This window comes from Pseudopodoces humilis, chromosome 1, assembly GCF_049639895.1.
Source record: "Pseudopodoces humilis isolate 2021_Gansu_Grassland_sample_001 chromosome 1, ASM4963989v1, whole genome shotgun sequence".
In the NCBI taxonomy this organism is placed as follows: domain Eukaryota; kingdom Metazoa; phylum Chordata; class Aves; order Passeriformes; family Paridae; genus Pseudopodoces; species Pseudopodoces humilis.
In genome coordinates, this window is record NC_142200.1 from 147,253,198 (window position 1) to 147,271,090 (window position 17,893).

General features: G+C 49.7%; 1 protein-coding gene across 2 annotated transcripts; it reads right to left on the bottom strand.

Annotated features, from left to right (window-relative positions):
* Positions 1–333: 333 nt before the first annotated feature.
* On the bottom strand, positions 334–15,716 carry CSRNP1 (cysteine and serine rich nuclear protein 1). Of its 2 annotated transcripts, XM_014256782.2 has the most exons (5): positions 15,639–15,716; positions 8,524–8,719; positions 5,971–6,230; positions 5,194–5,490; positions 334–4,205 (listed from the first exon to the last, which is right to left on the bottom strand). In XM_014256782.2, the coding sequence occupies exons 2-5, from the start codon at positions 8,693–8,695 to the stop codon at positions 3,222–3,224; spliced, it is 1,713 nt and encodes a 570-aa protein (XP_014112257.1). In that variant the 5' UTR covers positions 8,696–8,719; positions 15,639–15,716; the 3' UTR covers positions 334–3,221. The 2 variants fall into 2 exon arrangements, with proteins under 2 accessions (XP_014112257.1, XP_005527822.2); XM_005527765.3 differs by lacking the exon at positions 15,639–15,716 and having other exon boundaries at positions 8,524–8,746.
* Between the last annotated feature and the right edge of the window lie 2,177 nt (positions 15,717–17,893).

Here is a 17,893-nt window from a genome sequence, read left to right on the forward strand (position 1 = left end):
TTTTTTCTGGTTTTCCCCAGGGGCACAGGACCATGGTGATGTTTCTGTCCAGCTGCATCCCTCCAGGTCCCAGGGGGGCCATGGGGCAATGAGAGATGGTTTGTAACCCATGAGGGAAAGTGGTTTCCAGGGTTTCCCAAGATTTCTCCTTGGTGATGTGGATGCCACCATGACTGTTGTCTATTCAATCATCCCTTAGAGACAAACAGCCACCATCCACAAACCCAAAAAGACTGGGAAAACCACATCCCATGCACTGTTTTTTACTTTATTTAGGGAAAAGAGAAAAGGTAATTGTGTCAGACAAAGGACATTAGTGAAGACACTGCCGTATTCAAACAAAATTCTTTTATTGAAAGTGTAATGGAAATTTCTTCATATTGCTTTGATGAAATGAGAGACAGCAGCTGTAGACAAATATGCTTTTTTTTATAAACAAATGCAAATGGATAAGGTAAAAATAAAGCATTTTTTTTAACTTGTACCTTTAAGCAACATAATCACAATATATACACAAAGAAAGCTAAAATAAAGCTATGTTGAAACCAAAGCGTTTCAACCAATACATTAGATAATTACAGATTGTGTCAATAAATACCCAGTTTTTAAACTGTTTAACAGGCAACTTTTTACACAGATACCAAGAAGAAAAAAAAAATTATATATTTACAATTCAGTGCCCCAGGGAAAAAAAAAAGGGAGAAAAAAAAAAAATCTTTTTTTTTTCTTTTTTGGCACCAACACAAAAAGAATAAATTATTGAAAAAAAAATCCACAAAGGCAGGAGTCAATCCCAATCATTCATTAAAAAAAAGTGTGTGTGTATATATATATATATAAAATATAGGTATATATTTTATATATATAAATATATATATGCAGAGGAAACCTAGGAATGTTACAAAATATATTAGTGCCAATAAATACAGAACACTACCAGACTTTCAACTGTCAGTATTTTTGATGCAGTCTGAAGGATAAGGAACTACCACCTAGGAGATAACTGAAAGGGGGATTTTTCAGTCTAAAGAAACAATGACGACAATGAAAAATAATAATAAAAATAATAATAATAATTATAATTATAATAATAATAATAATAGATATATCCAGGAAATCCTCCATCTGCCAGTAGTATTCCTACAGTCGCCCTCCTGCCCCGGGGGCGATGCCTTGCGGAGGCAGCGGTGGCGAGCGCGGGCTCAGGAGCCGCTCGTGGCTGTGGGAGGGTCAGCTCCAATTCGCAGTTGACCGGCTCAATCCCAGAGAAGATGTACAATTAAATAGCAATAAAAAGGATTTTTTAAAAACCCCAAGCAACCCATGTTTCGTACGCCACAAGTTTCCCAAATTGCCGGCAGGTTTGCAGTGAGGCACCTGTCAATGAGCAGGTATCCAAGAGCACCATCCCTGTGGTCGGGGATAGAAACAGTTCAGCCAACAGAAAAATCCTCAGATCCGTGTTTCGGGGTTGTTTCCCTTGTCTGTGTGTCTCTGTACCCTCAGAAGTTCCCTCCAGCTGCTCCCAGGGCAGCGGGGCTGGGACACCAGAATTGTCTCCTCCTCCTGTGCTGGTAATGCCAGGAATCACTCCTGTCACCAAATCCTCCAATGGGGAATCTAAAGCCAGTAGGTTTTAAATCCATTTTTCTTTTTCCATACCACTGGTGTAGGCACTTAGTGTATCACTGATGCACAGATTTTTTTGTCCAGTTACATCTCGTGGCCAAACAGTGTCATGCTCTCAGACTGACTTACATATAGCGAAAGGCCAAGGCAGCCTCCAGCATCCTTCCTAAACACAAAGATTTATCTCATTTTAAAAACCAAAAGCCTTCAGTTTTTCAGCTCGGTCTTCAGGTCTTCAAAAACTGTACTCACAGGATAAATAACCCAATGAACTTCATTTCCATCTGTTTTGCTTGAATTACTCGATTCACCTATGTAAAAATATAGTACAATCAGTGTGACCCACTGGATTTTGGAGCTGAGACATCCTCGGTGCTGGGGAGTCCTAAGGAGCACTTGCTGAGGAGCTTGAGCAGTGTTGCTGTTTTGGCTTTGCTCTCCCAAAGCCCCCACAGGGGCTGCCAAGGTCCTTATGGTTGCACCTCCCCACCGTTGCTGACAGTGGCTCTGCACATTCAGGCACCATAACCGATGGGGAAAGATCTCATGGCCAAATCCTAAGGAAATTAAATAAATTATAAAATAATTTACAAAAAGGGGTTGGGTTTTGTTTAGAGCTAGTATTAATGTTACTTCTTAAATAGTTGAAGGTTTTGCTTGCTTTGCTCTCCACAGTGATATTATGGAGACCAGACACCATTCTCATGTCCACAACGAGGCTGGGAGAAACCAAGGGATGGTGCAAGAACTTGTCCCTCCCCTCCCACGCCACTTCTGTTCAGTGTTTTTAGAAATGTGAAGTGAAGACCAAACAGCCAACATCATTCAGACTCAGAGAAACCAGGGTCATCTTCCTCTTGAAGACCTTATTGCCCTTCCAGGTCATTGACAAACCACAGTGCTATTCACGTACTACAGGTAGAAAATAAATAAATACAGATATATTATGCAAAAAAATATGATTGTACACATAATACATCTGAGGTATTACCAATTTAAATAAGGTTTCATGCTAGTTCAAGCTTCAGTGGCTAGTTAAATTCTGGAATTTGCAATAAATAGATGAAGAATGATTATGTATATAGTGTATGGATCTCTTCTGTAAACCTTGTCAGGTTTAAACGTAAGAGTGTGTTGGGCCGACTCTTACGCAAACCACAAATTTTCACAATAAATACAGCTTCAAAAAGTTGCCTTAAAAAGTTCCTGCAACACTGAAACGTTTCTAGAAGGGGCTGTATGGACGACTGGCAACATTAGCGAGGAGTATTTTTCTCAACAGGTCTTTTCATACAAAACACAAGGAAATTCTCATGTGGAAGTCTTTCTCCCTCCCCACCCTTCCCCACCCCGTCATGAAAGTTTAGAAACTTTTGCACAAACAGCGAGAGAACTGATTGTAGCTGCAGTATGTCAAAATGTCCACGTTCTATAAAGACCAAAAATAATTTTTTTAGAGAGTCTTCTGCTGTTGCTGTTTTTTTCCTCCTTATATTTGAGTAGTACACCATCCTTTGAGTGAAAGTTTGCCTGTCCAACTGTTCCTCTGTTTTCCTTTCGGCATCAGTCCTTGCCAGAGCCACATGGGTGTTTCACACTTTCACTGTCTCCATCAGCGATGACTTGATGGCATCCTCCAAAAGTTGATTGTCTGTGAAAGGGGCTGGGGTTTCGGGGACAGATTCAGACAAACCAATGAGGGACTCCAAGAAACAGGAGCCCTGATCTCCAGCTTGCGGGAAGCCAGGGAAATTAGGCAACTGAAACTGTAACGCTGAGAAGTTATCCAGGTTCTCATACTCCTTTAAGGAGTTGTAAAGGGGTCCCAAGTTATAGTCCGAGAAGGACTGGAAGAAATCCAAGGAATCGGAGGAAAGGCTGAGGTCAGCGTAGCTCTTGGAGCAGGGCTCAGTGGAGGATGAGGCGCAGCAGGACAGCCCATCGCACTTCACGTGGGCTGCATCCTCCAGCAAACCCCCGCTGTCCTGGTTGGCATTCTCATCCAGGCACTCCGAAAGGTGGGGCAAGTGGCCAGGGACAGGCTTGGCCTCGCTGCTGTGGTCCTCGATGAAGAAGTCGGTGGGGTGGAAGCAGCCGAGGTCATCCTGGCCACGCCCGCTCTCCTCCTCAGCATCCGAGTCATTGAAGTGGAGGATGCGCGCCAAGCCATCGTCGTCCACGTCCGACTGGGACTTGTCAGAGGGGAGGCTCTCGTAGGGCTCCTCCAGGTCCTCGCTGGGGTGGGAGGAGATGGAGGAGTCTGTCATGTCACTGCTGCAGCTGTTCTCCCCCAGGGCCTCCAGGTCAGGGCTGAACTGGAAGGCAGGTGCCAGCGGCACCGCACGCTCCTCCAAGGAGCCCTTCCCCGCCGCGCATCCCAGCGGTGGGAGCCGCTCCCGGAAAGGGGGCTCAGCCTCCGCCACCTTCTCGCTGCTCTGCTGCTGCTTCTCCAGCTCCAGCTTCATGATGGTGTGGATGAAATGTGTCTGCACTCGGGCCTGGTTGAACTCGATTCTGCCCTCGGTGTTGCCACAGCCGTCCTTGGTGCAGCCGCAGGGGAAGGAGGTGTGATCCATCTGGCACAGGGAGAAGCAGAGGGGGAGGATTAGGATTGACCCCAGCAGCATAAAACCAAAATTGTCCGTGACTTGTCTGCCCTGAGAGACCAAGTTAAAAAAAAAGGCACCCTGCTCTTTTGAAGAGGTGCCATAAAAAGCTTGATTTCAGTACAAGCGAAGAAAATTAAAAGATTCAAAAAAAAAAAAAAAGCAAAATATAATGGTCCAAAAGGAGACATAAGGGGTCAAAAGTGAGTTGTTTCTTTATTGCTATTAAATGATCACACTATCTGATCTGCAGCAGCCACTAGAGGGGGGCTGTGACACACACATGGAGCACCCATGTGCACCCACCTCCGCCACCCCCTGCCTCCAAACACGGCACCGTGGGAGCGAGTGGCACCCAGAATAGGGAATGAGGCTCCCCAAATACAGCTGGGCAGGCACCTGCAAAAAATACCCTGAAAAATATAACTCACTAATTGAATACAGAGCGATTATCCCACTGTGCAGGTGGCCTGCACAGCTCGCTGTGAGCTGAGGCTCATCTGACACTCCCACGTTTGCCTGAGCGTGCTGGGATTTGTGGCACACAGCAAAAGAAAAAGGAATTAAAAATAAAACCTGGGGGAGGGGGAGAAAGCGCAGCCTCGTGTGAGGAGCAAGGAGCTCTTCCTTGCAGACATTCCCACGTGGGAATGTGTGAATCTCCAAAAGGAGATCAAGCAGGTATGGGTCTCGTGGGGACATACAGCAGGGACATTCTCACTGCAGGCTCTGGCAGTGTGGGGATGGCTGTACGTGTGATTTGGGAAGAGGACGCTTTGGAGCAGTGTCTGCCTTGCAGCCTGAGGGATGCTCCAAGAGCCTTCCTCAGCTCCAAGCGCAGGAGGGAGCAGAAGGGTTCACTGGCTGCCCCAGCTTTGTCCAACTTGCTTACACCCCCCTGCTCTAACGCGCAGCTGGAGCCGCGGTGTCCCCCCGTGCCCAGGGGTGAGGGCAGTACCTGGCATTTAATGCCTGCCAAGCTGCAGCTGCAGGTCTCGGGGTCGCAGACCTCGCGGCAGTCGCAGCCGCAGTCCTCCCGGGACAGGCGGATGTTGTGCAGCTCCCTCTTCTCCTCCTTGTCGATCTTCTTCACCCCCACGGCCTTCAGCAGCGCGCGCCTCTTCTTGGCGGGGTAGGGCTGCAGGAAGAAGCCGTCCTCCAGGTCCACGCTGCTGACGTCGATGTCGTCGTCGGAGATGTCGTCGATGGTGAGCTGGTTGGCCTCTTCGGACTCCTTCGTGCCGTTCATGGTTAGCTGAGGGCAAAAAATGGGCATAGCATTAGGGGCCTGCTTGGGACTCAGAGCCATTGGAACCCCCAGATGAGGGGAGACAAGAAAGGAATGACCTCTCCCCCATGGTGGCCAACCACAGGATCAACATCTCAGCCAGAGCCCACAAAGACCTGACACCTGACTGGGGATTTGTCCTGGGATATTAAGTATCAAAATCAGAAATGAAAAGACTTTGGGAGATGCCAGGAAGAGTCTCAAGTGGATCCCAGGACAGAAAGGTACTACCAAAAGAGCAAAAATGTCTTCTGTGTCTTTTCACTTTTCAGAGGTGGAGAACTAAATGAAAATCCCCCACTGGAGCCTGCGTTTTTTGGAGACCCAAAACAAGAGCTAAGGACTGATGCCCCCAGGTCTCAGAAGCTCTTACTGAAAACTGCCCACTTAACTAATGACATCCATCAACCCAGCTCCTCATCAACCCAGCCCCACGCTCTAACTCACTTTCCATTTCAACGCTTCCAACTTCTCCTCTTTTAATTTCTCTTCGAGTTTGCCCCGACGGACGTTTTCCTGCTCCTTTGAAAACTCTGCCAGCGTGAACTGCCGGGAGGAGCTGTGTTTGCTCACCATCCCCAGGGTACAGCCCCCACGGCTAGGCACGCTCGTGAAGCCCTGGCAGCGTGGGAAGTAAAACACAGTGACCCGGTCAAACTCCACATTGTTCTTCTTTAGCCGCTTGGATTTCTTCAGGATTGACGTGGCTAAAAAAGGGGAGAATTAAAAAAGGAAAAAACACTAAGTCAGTGCTGCCATGCTGCAGATGGAATAGAAATATTGCCAACAGGCAGGACTTGCAATTGCTCTCCCAACAGGGACACAATGGGACAAGGCTACAACATTGCTTGGTGGTGTTTTAGGAGCTAACACTTCCGAGGTGGGATGAGGATGGAGAGGAAGCGAAGCCAAGCCCTGCTGCATCAGAGTCACCCATGAGATTCACCTTATGAGGTGGCTCCTGCTTCTCCATCCCACTTGACTTCCCCCAGGAACATCCATTTGCTTATTCTTCACGTGTGGCAGAGCATAACGAACAAGCAACCAGCCATCCTGCACATCTGTCTCTCCAAACCCACTCTGCCCCACGCTCAGGAGCCCCTGCTCTGCTCCCGGGATGCCAGGGCACTGGCATCCCCAGTGCTTCATGGCTCCAGCTTTTGTGGCAGGGCAGAAAACAGCCCGAAGGGCTGCTTTTTCTGGTACTTCCTTTCACCATCCAGTGGGAGGAACTCTGAATCTATGGCTTATTCTCAAGAGACTCATTTGAGAGCAGCTGCAAAGATGTTAATCTTTGTGCAGGTGATCCCCGGGTAAACATGGCAATACATGACTCTGGTTTATCTTAAACTGCTGAAACACGCTACACACCACTTACAGCAGAGCCTCTCCAGAGATACCTGGCTCTGCACAGCTGCACATGCAAACACAGTAGATGGAGGGGGACTAATTAGTCAGGGCAGGTTCAGAGTCAGTGAGTTTCCACGAGTGTGGCTGGCCAAGAAATTAAAGCAAGGCACAGCCACGTGAGTGTGGCAGGAACAAGAGCCAGCTACACCCAAATTTGTGGTGGGGAGGTATTTCTGGTCCCATTTGCTGCTGGTGCATGGGTGCTTTGGTTGCCTCCATGGAAGAAAATAGCCCAGAAAGGATGGGTGACTGCTGCAGAGCTCAGGCTCTGCTCTTTGGGAAGCAGAGCCACAAACAGCCTTACAGTGGGACCCAAGGAAAAGACTGCAACAACCCAAGGGGCTCAGCTGGTTTGGTGGGCCCCAAAGGCTGTGAAAGTGCAAGACTGGACAGTTAACTGCAGCCACATTTCACAGGTCTCACTTGCCAAAATATAGTGTTTCGGTTTCACATAAAAAAAAAAAAAAGAGAGAAAAAAGAAGCGTTCACCCAGCTGTGTCAGCAGCTTCTGCTCAACAGTTGGGGGTTCACACTGGGCCCTGCAGTCACTGTGATCATATCTTTGCACTGTGCATTGCATTTTCACAATAACCTTGACTCAATCTCCTAAAACATGAGCTCTTTATCAGAAGGCAAGTTAACCACCACGATCATCTATCGGCCGAGCTGCTGCACTTTGGCATTTGCTTCTCTCTCCCTGCACCCCTCCTCCAAAATTGTTTTCCCATTCCTGACCCTTTTCCAATTGAGCCAGAGAATACAAAAAGTTCATTGTTTTGTCACAAAACCTGGGAAGACAAGCAAGAATGAGACTCTTTATTTTTACAAGACTTCTAAAGCCTTTTCAGACCGCTGCATGTTTGTGTATGTCGGCTAAGTGGACCTTAACTGCTATATACAGTGGGTGTTCAGTATAATTTACTAGGTTGGACTATTTCTCCTCCATGAAGATGTCCCTCTATTGTACTTTTTATTTTTCCCTTCACACGGCAGATAAAGGGCTTTACAACACTGCCTTCTGTGTGTTTTCCTAAAAGCTCTCAAAACTTACATTGCTGGGAAAACAAAATAGCTTTTATCTGCACTAGCAGCGGAGGCAATGTCAAACGTGTCATGTTCTTTGGCAAAGTACCCAACTTACGTAGGAAACAAGTTCTGAAATGGTAATTACGCTACTGGTTAATCATTTTTAAAAAAAACAGCATTACAGGCTTTCGCCGTCTGATTAGGTTTTGCCTGTGAAACAGCTTGACAGGGAATTGAGGGCTGGTGGGATGGTCCTGCAGCACAGGCTTGGAGGCACCCACATGTCTCTGCACACCCATCCTTGGGTTTCTGCTCCTGGAAGCCTGGACTTCAGCAAAAATATTCCAAAGGAATAATAAATACTGGAAGGAAGGGTTGAGGAAGACCACTGTGAGGAGGCTGGATGATTATAAATCAGTGTCATGACAGGTAGCTGGCACCGCTGCCACTTTTACCTATAAAGGTGTGCCCCAAGGGGGTCTCTGTGTGGTGATGACCCACCACCACCCTACCAAAAACCCATGCAGAGGAAAGGCTGATCCTGGGAAAGCCAGAGATACTCACGGGTGAAGCTGGACATTAAGGCAGAGCTGGGCTTGGGCTCTCCACGGGAATTCTCCTCATCAGTGTCCCAGCCTGAGGATGCTGAGGAGGAGAGGGGGGAGCAGGAGGAGGAGGAGCAGTAGGTGCTGTCATCCCCCAGCTCTTCATACTTCCTTTTCAATACTCCACTCATGGTGACGCCGTTTTTGTCATACAACTGGAAAACAAAGGAATAAAGCAACATGAAGCCAGGGAAATCCTGGCAGTTTCTGGTGATGAGCAGGACAGCTGTAACCCCCAGCAAGGCTTCCCCATCAGATCCAACTGGCCATGCAGATGTGATTCCCAAAAAGTGCTGCCCCTAAAACATCTCATCTCACTACACTCGCTGTGCACACCTGTGAATTTCTCTCCCATTTTACAGAAACTGACTATCCCAGACAACAAACTGTCCAGAAACCAATCCAATCAACACAAATGTCATCAAACAGTAAGTATTACATTTTGCTTACTAATTCTTTTATGTTCACTCTTCACCCAGATCGCTTTCTATGCAGTTACAGCTTTAACGTTTTGCTAATTACAAAAATAAGCCAGTTTGCAGAAAACAATCTGTTGGCATGATTTACTCACTACAGCCCCCCGGGGAAACAGACTTATTAAATGAAGCACTGAAATACAAATATATCAACTGTGAAGAACAGCCCTTCTCCTCACGGTGCCTTTCATAGTCAGTCCCCCATTCAATAAGCTATTCTTGTTTAGGCTGGGTTATGTATCAAGCATAGAAGCAATTAAAAACAACGTAGCTAATTAAAAACAAAGGAGCTCTGTACTTGCCTAGATTCCTAAATTTCCCGCATGCTTTGCCCCTGCTCATCTTAAAGGAAAAAAAAATAAAAGAATGCCAAAAATAACTGCGTTGCATCTTTTAAACTTTGCTTTTGTAAAGTTTGTGCAAATTCGGGAGATGAAAAAAACCTCATAAAAGCTACAGACTTTGCCTATTGTACATTTGGACAATGCTGTCAGGCACAGGGTGGGATTCTTGGGGTGGTCCTGTGCATGGCCAGGAGTTGGGACTTGATGATCCTTGTAGGTACCCTTCAACTCAGGATATTCTATTATTCTAATGGACATCAGCACCCACCCAACCTGGGATGCTCCTGCACTGATGATGGATCGTTCCACCTTTTAGACTCTGGCAACACCACCTCAGCTCCCCCTGCTCCTGCAGAAGCCACTGCCAGGTTATCTGGGAGCCAGTGAGCCACCCCCAGAGCTGAGAGGCAGGCTGCTGCCTGAGGGGTGACTTGCTCTGACCCCATCCCACCAGGCTGGAAGGCACAACCACGGTGGGAGGGATTCAGCCCCAGCCCAGGAACTCCTCCCAGCAAGGAGGGGAGAGCCCCAGCAATGTGGGATGCTACCAGCCATCCCAAAATACACAAAAGCTAAAGCATCCTTAGAATTTGGATAATGCTGGGACAGGAGACAGCCCTGGGATGGTGACATTGCAGATACAGAGGTGCCAGACACTCAGTCCACATCCCCTCCCACCACTGGCCAAATTCATTCTTTGCAACCCAAACACTTTCTCACTCCACTTTGCATGTCTGAAGTTAATTTAAGTCTCCGAAAAATAAAAGAAAAAAAAAAAACAAAACAAACCTACTAAACCTTCCCTTCTGACAGACCTGAGGAGGCAGCACAGACCACACCAGTTTCAGAACCTCCCCACTGATGGGATTTTCAGTGTCCCGACAGCACCAAGCAGTATCACATTGCAGGACAGGAGCACGCACAGTTCCTTCCAAGCCCTGCACCAACCCTCCCTAATTATGTTTACCATCAACTTCCCAGGAGACAATAGTCACCTAAAAGGTCAAAAAAGTCCCTGGATGAAGCACTTCCCTGGCCTGGAGAAGTTAATCATTTGCTGCAAGGCGCGCTTACAGGGCCAGTACGTCGCCCTGAACCTGGGGAGAAGTGATCCCTCCATCCCTCCTCCTCCTCCTCCTCAGCAGACCTGGAGCTGCAGGTGGTTTTGCCACAGAGGGGTTGTTGTTTTTTTGGCCTTAATCCAAAATAGATGCAGAAAAGGTGGATTTGGCCACCCTCCAGGCCCAGCAGCACATGTCCTACCCGACACCTGGATTAACCCTTTTCCTGCCTGCTCCATGGCTGAGCTGAGCTCACAGGCAGCCACAAAACAGCAAATAACAAACCTTTTATTTGTATTATTTTTGTGCATGTGCCTTCTGCTTTGCCTCATGTTTGCTTTAAGAAACACCCAGGAGCAAAAAACCTCCAAAGCCATGGCAAGGGTCCAAATCAAAGCTTGGGCTGCAGCCAGAGGTTTGCAGACCCCACTGTCCACCTGGAACATGCAAAAACTTTAAAAAAATAAAAAAAAAAAATCCCACATGTGGCTTGAAAGAGTATCAGTTCCTCTTCCTGCTGCAGATTGAATGCTCCAAAGGACAGTGAGGGATGACAGTGAGGCATGCCACTATGGCCAAGGGAGAGAGAAACCAGCTCCCTAAAATGCCTGTAGGACGTCCAACAGCAAACACCCTCAGAGATGTGACGCTGACCACATCCAAATCCCATGGGAGACAACAGAGGATGCTGGAGCAGCCAAGAGCATGCTGCTGAGACAGGGGTAACTCCCAGGTCTGCACCAAAGATGCAGCAGCCCTGATGCTCAGGTCACCTGCCAAACCACCAGGGGCTGCACCACATCCCCCCAAACCAACCCCACAGGGAAAGCAGAGCCCTCTCCTGCAGCCAGAGAACCCAGCTAACACAAACACCATGCCAGAGCCAAGGCAAGCTGTGCATAAGATGGTGCAATTCTATTTTTTTATTTTTTAAATACTACCACCAGCCAGGAAGATGAAGGGGGGGATGTGTGCAGCTCCCCATCTATGAGAATGAGCCAAATGGATAGGGAAAAAACTCACTTTTGGCACGATGTCTTCTTCAAGACACCTATTGTTTTGTTAATGCAAAGGAGGTGTTGTGCAAACAGGATTCCCAGCTAATGGGAAAAAGCTGGTGAACCTGCTGCCCACCAGCCAAAATATCATAATTTTCTCCTGTTACACCTTCCCCCTCATTGCTGATTTATGGCTGTGACGTTTTCCAAGTTTTCAAATCCATCTCAGGAGCGATGCAGTGAAGCTGCACCCATCAGTGTCTGCTTCTACCCTACCCCAAAAAATCCTCCAGAGGGGCATTTTACTGTCAAAGCCAGGATGATCCTCTGCTCCCCTCCTTGCCCTGGCATGTGGAGACAGAATTCACACCAGCAATTTGGATGCTGCCTTTAAAGCCATGTCAGCAAGGCCACTGGTCACTCAGCCAAAAAAGCCCAGAGGCCCGTTCAGCCACAGTGAGGATATTTTAATTGCAGTTAATTCTGCAAGGAACCTTAAACCCACAGCTGTGTCTTACAAGGGAGTCCCAAAAAAGCCCACAGTGGCATGGAAAAAATAAATATTTGTATCTGAGTTTGCCATTGCAAATCTCTGCAGGCACCACTGAGTGCAGGATTTTACCACCTTCTCTTTCTCTTTTTTTTTTTTTTTTTACATAACCTGAAATAAAATAATCCTATCTTCCTTTCAGTTGCCAAAAAAGACATTCTGTTCTTGGCTAAGACTTCTTACTCATCTATTTTACTGAAAACAGCTTTTGGAACAAGTACATAATGCAATGGATCAAACCCGCAGGAATTCCTCTCTGGCACCAGAACTCCCACTATCCTGGGAATACTTTCTAACAAATATTTAGCCCAGATGTGCATTCCTTTCTTTCTCTCTCCCTCCTTTTTTTCTTTCTTTTTTTTTTTTTTTTTTTTTAAAGCATTAAGGTTTGGGTGGGGGGAATAGGGGGGAGCAGTGTAGTTGGGGGGAAGGGAATCCAATCTGCAAAGTCCCATTTCTGGCACCCAGCAAGTTGCAGGGTAAAGCCCTAATACACTGGAATGCAAGGAATTAATGTTTTAACTATCCTCCTCTTGGACGACGTCTCAACAGTAAATATTTCGAGTAATTTAGATTTAAGAAGGTTTGGCATTTGTTTAGCCAAGTGTAGAGGAAGGCAACTAAAAACCCCTACCAGTGTCCAGTCTCCAGGAGACTGCACAAAGAGGCATCGTGGCTTTGGGCACTATTATGAGGAGATGTTTCAGTGTTGTATTTTGGGGCTGTAGATGTGCTTTGAAGCGTCAGGCGATCGCAGCAGTGCAAGCAAAGCAAAGGAAACTCCTCACAGCGAGTCCAGCAGCTGCCTTTGCTTGTGCCACAATTCCCATGGTATTGCAGGAGAACACCCAGGAGCAAGAATATTTCAAATTTTGGGGGTTATGTCAGTGGAGCGTCCTAAAGAATGGCAGGATCCTGAATCTGTGCATGAGCTATCGAAAGCAAAGCTTCTTTTGCCAAGCGCTTTAGGGAACACCAAGAAAACAACAATCCCTCCGACCCCCCAAAACTCATTTGTTTTCTAGTGACTTTTGGAGCTGGTTTGCTGACTTGAAGGCTCAGCCATCTGCCTGCAGCCCAGGAAGACAAAGTGGACTTACTGCAGGACATCAAGGTGGACTCTTCCCAGCACACCGGGACGAGGGCTCTGGTGCTGGGAGCGAGCTCAGGACCGCGCTGAGCCGTGAGTCAGAGCGGCTCCCACTCCCTCCCCCTGAACCACAGCGGCTGTGCAGGTCTAGCAGGAGTAAATATTAGTTTAAAAAACACCACTGCATATTTCAGCCAGGTACGGCTCCAGAGGCAGCTGGAGGAGCAGCGCCGGGGGAGCTGCTGGGGTTGCTGTTTGTTTGCACGCTCCCGTTTATTGTGGGCAAAGGGATCTCGGTGTGAGAATCACCAAAAAGTGCTGCGGAGCTGAGCTCCCCGCTCAGCTGTCCCAGTGCTGATCCCAGTAACACCTCTGGGTTATTTAATAATCGCCACGCTATCAGCACTGATTCATTGCTTGATCATTTAGCTATTTTAATTCTTTGCATATTTACTTAAGTGGTTTCCCCTGTGACAGCCTCCCGATGACAACACTTCCCAATTTCGGGGCTGACTGGAGCCAAGGAGAGCCGGATCATCCCACCAGGACCCTCCGGGGGCATTCCCACGCGTGTTCCCAGCCACATAAAGCTGTGCTTTCCAGTTCAGACCAGATTATTTTCACCCAGCTGGGTCTAAGGTTTCATAACCTTGCTCTGGTTAAAAATAGCCTCTGCCTACTATGCAACAGCAAAACCAAAAGTACATCGTGCTGCGGAGTGGGAGCGTGAATCAGTCCGTAGCACCACGAGTTTATGCTCCTGTCAGAGACTGAACAAGCGAAACACCTTCCCCAGAAAGAGCAGCAGAAGTGTTTACTCCATCTCCTAATTTTTGGAAGGCCAAAAAGGAAAAAAAAAAAAAAAAAAAAAGACTTGTCAGATTTTTCTACCAAGCCCTTACTCCTTGCTGACAGCTTGAAAGGTAAATAAGAAATTTTAGCAAGTACATTAAAGGTTATCTGACATGGCCCAAAATGAAAGGAGGTTCAAATGTACTCAGTGCAGATTGTGCTGTAACAAACAGGAAAACAGCGAAGTGTGCTTTGTCTAGGAAAATCCTCTATTTGATCACACCTCATGAATAATTCACACCAGGTTTCCACATTTGTCCTCCTGTAGGTACACGCTGTGCGTTACCTTCCCTGCTATATATACGCACACATTTCCTGCGCTGAATTATTAAAGCCTTTGCTGGGAGCTGCGGAGTCTCTCCAGGAGGAGAACAAACCCAACCATCCTGAAAATAACCCTGCACTCCCCGCCCCCCACACACACACCTTTACATCTGCAAACTGCTCGGCAGAGGAAAACTAAAATGATTTTCATGAAAAAAATAAAGTAATAAAATAAAATAGTAATTGGTGAGCAATTGCTGGTAGTAAATGACAAGACTTAATCTGGCAGTGCTGGGTTAAGGGTTGGACTCAGGGTTCTTAGAGGGCTTTTCCAGCCTTAAGGATTCCCCCGTTCTGTGACTTCGAGGTTTGTAAACGGCCGTGGGGGTTTTCTCTCCATCCATCCCACCCAGGCGTTGGCATTCCAGGCGTTAGTAAGGCTGAGCTGCTTTAGGAAAGGGCCGTCCCTGTGTGTCAGCCTCTTCCTACAGCGACATTATGTAACTCGGAGGTGACAGACACTTTTGAGGATGCCGGGGGTAGAGGAAGGAGTGGGGGGGGGCAGGCGAAAAAAAATTATAAAAACCTGAGAAAACTTAGTAGCTGGGGGCGGGGGTACGGGGTATCCTGTTTGGTTTTTTTTAATCCTCCATTTTTTTCAGGTGGGCTGTAAAAGCCGCGATGTTTTATTTCGGGAGGCGGGGGGTGTGGGGGGTGCCCCGCTCCGTCTGTCCGCCCGTCGGTCCCTCCGTGCGCCCGTCGGTAGGTGTTGCTGTAGCGACGGGAAAGCATCCCCAGCCGGGCGGATTTGGGGAAGAGCGAGCCGGCAAGGCTCCCCCTGCCTCCCCCCGCAACCTTCCTCTCAACATCAAAAAAAATTGGTACCGCGGCCGCGGGGATGGAGCGGAGCCTGGACTTACCGGGGCGGGGGTGAGAGCGGAACTCTGCGCTACTCCTAATACATATTATAAAGGTGTCCGGGCGTCTGTACAGCACAGCCCACGGCAAAGTGCGGAGTGGGAGCGGGTCGGGGGCGCAGCAAACCCCCACGCTTCCCCCAAGGAACGCCGTCCCGCTGCCCCGGCGGCCCCGGGAGCCCCCCGGCGGCACAGCCGCAGCCGCAGCCCCGCCGGGCTCCGCTCGCCCGCGGGCAGGAGCAGCGCGGCCAGACGGCGCCGGGGCGGCGCGACCGCCGGGAACGGGCTGCGGGCACCGGCAGCGACCCCCGGCACCGGCAGCGACCCCCGGCACCGCCAGCGCCCCCGGGCCGGCGGCACGCCTCCGAGCCGGCTCCCGGCGGCCACCCCCCCGCGCCGGGCAGGCACCGACCGGAGCCGGCGGTCGCAGAACCCGGTGGTGAACGGCGAGCCTCCCCCTCGCTCCCCGCGCCGTCTCCCCTCATCCCCATCCCGGCGCCGGCTGGCCGCGGTGGTCCCTACCTGCGGCGGCGGTGTCGGCGCGGCGGCTCCGGCTGCAGCGGTGGTGCCTGGCGCCGCGCCTCCCGCTCCGCTGCCGGGGCCGGGCCGGGCTGCGCCGCCCCGCGCTGCCCTTTTCCGTCAGTGGAAAACTCCGGGCTCTGACGCAGGCGGTGACAGGAGCGGGGCCGGCCGGCCCGCCCGGCCTCCTGCCCCCGCCGGGCGGGGCGCTGAGGCAGGAGTGGCGGGAGGCACCGCCCCGCATCGTTCCGCACCGCCCCGCATCGTTCCGCACCGCCCCGCATCTCTCCGCACCGCCCCGCACCGCCCCGCATCTCTCCGCACCGCCCCGCACCGCCCCGCATCTCTCCGCACCGCCCCGCATCTCTCCGCACCGCCCCGCACCGCCCCGCACCGCCCCGCGTCCCCCCTCATCCCCCCTCATCGTTCCGCACCGCCCCGCATCCCTCCGCACCGCTACGGGTCCTGCCGTGGAGCTGTGTCCCATGAGAGATTGAGGAGCCATAGGGACAAGTTGGACCCCAAAGTGGGTCTGAGTAGCACAGAGGCCTGAGGACCCCAAAAGGATTTAGGTCCCAATGAGGGGTATCTATGCTACAAGGGCTTGGGAAGCCATGGGTACTGCTTGGACCCACAAGTGGTCATGGGGTGCTGGGAACCCCAAAATGGGTTTGAGTCCCACGGGGAAGCTGTGTCCCTCAAGGAGATGGGGAACCACAGCCACAGCATGGGCCCCAAAACACATGGGGACTCCAAAGCAAGAGGGTGTTGGCAGCTTTAAGGATGTCAGAACTCACAAAAGGTTGTGAATCCACCGGGAAAACTTGGACCCCAAAACAAATTTGGGTACCACAGGGGCTTTGGGTCTTGCAAGGAGCTAGACACCTACATGTCAAAGGTTGGACCCCAAAACAGATTCGGGCACCACAGGGGGTTGGGGACCCCCAAGCAGGATTGGAACCCGAAAGGGATTTTGACCTTTCTGAGAGTTTGGGTCCCTGCAAAAGTTTGGGATTTGGGACCCATGGGCACAACTTGGACTCCAGAATGTATTTAAATACCACAGGGGCTTGGGAACCTGAAGCAGGTGTGAACCCCAAAAAAGGTTTGGATGCTTCAAGGGCTGAAGGATTGGGCACCTACAGGCAAAGCCTGGACCCTTACACACATTTGGGTCCCACAGGGAGTTTGAGCCATGCAAAGGCTTGGCAACCCACACAAGGGTTGGACTCCAAACAGATTTGAGTCCCACAGGGAGCTTGGGACCCAAAAGTAGGCTTGGGCTCTGAAAGGGATTTGGACCCCACAGATGGCTTGGATCTCTGCCTGGGATTTGGGACCCACAGGCACAACTTGGACCCCAGAACAGATGCAGTTGTTTCAAAGGGCTTGGAGGCCACAAGGGGATGGGGACTCAAAAGCAAAGCTTGACCCCAAAAGAGATTTGGGCATCACAGGGGCTTTGAACTCCACAATGGTTTGGGACCCACAAGCAGACTTGACCCCTGGAAACTGTCTGGACCCCACAGATGAATGGGGACCCACAGGCAAGGCTTGGATCCCAGAACACACACCACAGGTAATTTGGGACCCATGAGAAAGACTTGGAGCCTGGAACAAATTTGAGCCTCACAGGATAGTTGGTCCCACAGGTATTAGGGATCCACAAGCAGGATGTGGCCCCCACAAAAGAATTTGAGCCCTATAATACGTTCGAGTTCCACAGGAGAATCTTGGCCTCCACACTGGGTTGAGGTCCAGGGGCTTGGCCCACAAGCAAGAATTAGCCCCAAAAAGGGTTTTGGCCCCTGGTGGTTGTGATCCTGACCTGGGAGTCAGGTTGGATTTGCCTTTCCTAAGAAGGTGGATGGAGCTGGATTGGGGTGTGTGGGATTATTCCCGTGCTCCATTGTGGGCTCCTTAGCTCCAAGAGGCTTCCCACACAGTGCTGCAAGCCAGAGTGCTGACACTTCTTTCCAGGAACATTATTTTACTTGTAAACCTCTTGGGATGCCTCTCATGGTTTCTTTTTTTGTTTGTTTGTTTTCTTCCTAGGTTTTTTTTTGTTGTTGTTTGTTTGTTTTTGTAATACAGGTGTCTCACGGGAAGTGGTGCCATCAGGATTTTCGTTTCTGGTCTTGCCCTGGTGTGTGTCAGTGATTCCTGTGGGCATGACATCCCTACTGGTCACCCCAACAACACCACTGCAAGGGCGAGGGTGAGCTGAGGACACTCTCAAGCTGATTTTCCTGCTGGTT

Bases quoted from the DNA above. Each gene is read 5' to 3' on its own strand.
- CSRNP1 (XM_005527765.3), bottom strand. From the start codon at position 8,746: ATGTTGCTTTATTCCTTTGTTTTCCAGTTGTATGACAAAAACGGCGTC. The intron at 5,491-5,970 runs GTGAGTTAGAGC...TTTTGCCCTCAG, and splicing joins TGGAAGCGTTGAAATGGAAA to CTAACCATGAACGGCACGAA. The intron at 4,206-5,193 runs GTACTGCCCTCA...TCCCTGTGCCAG, and splicing joins TGGCAGGCATTAAATGCCAG to ATGGATCACACCTCCTTCCC.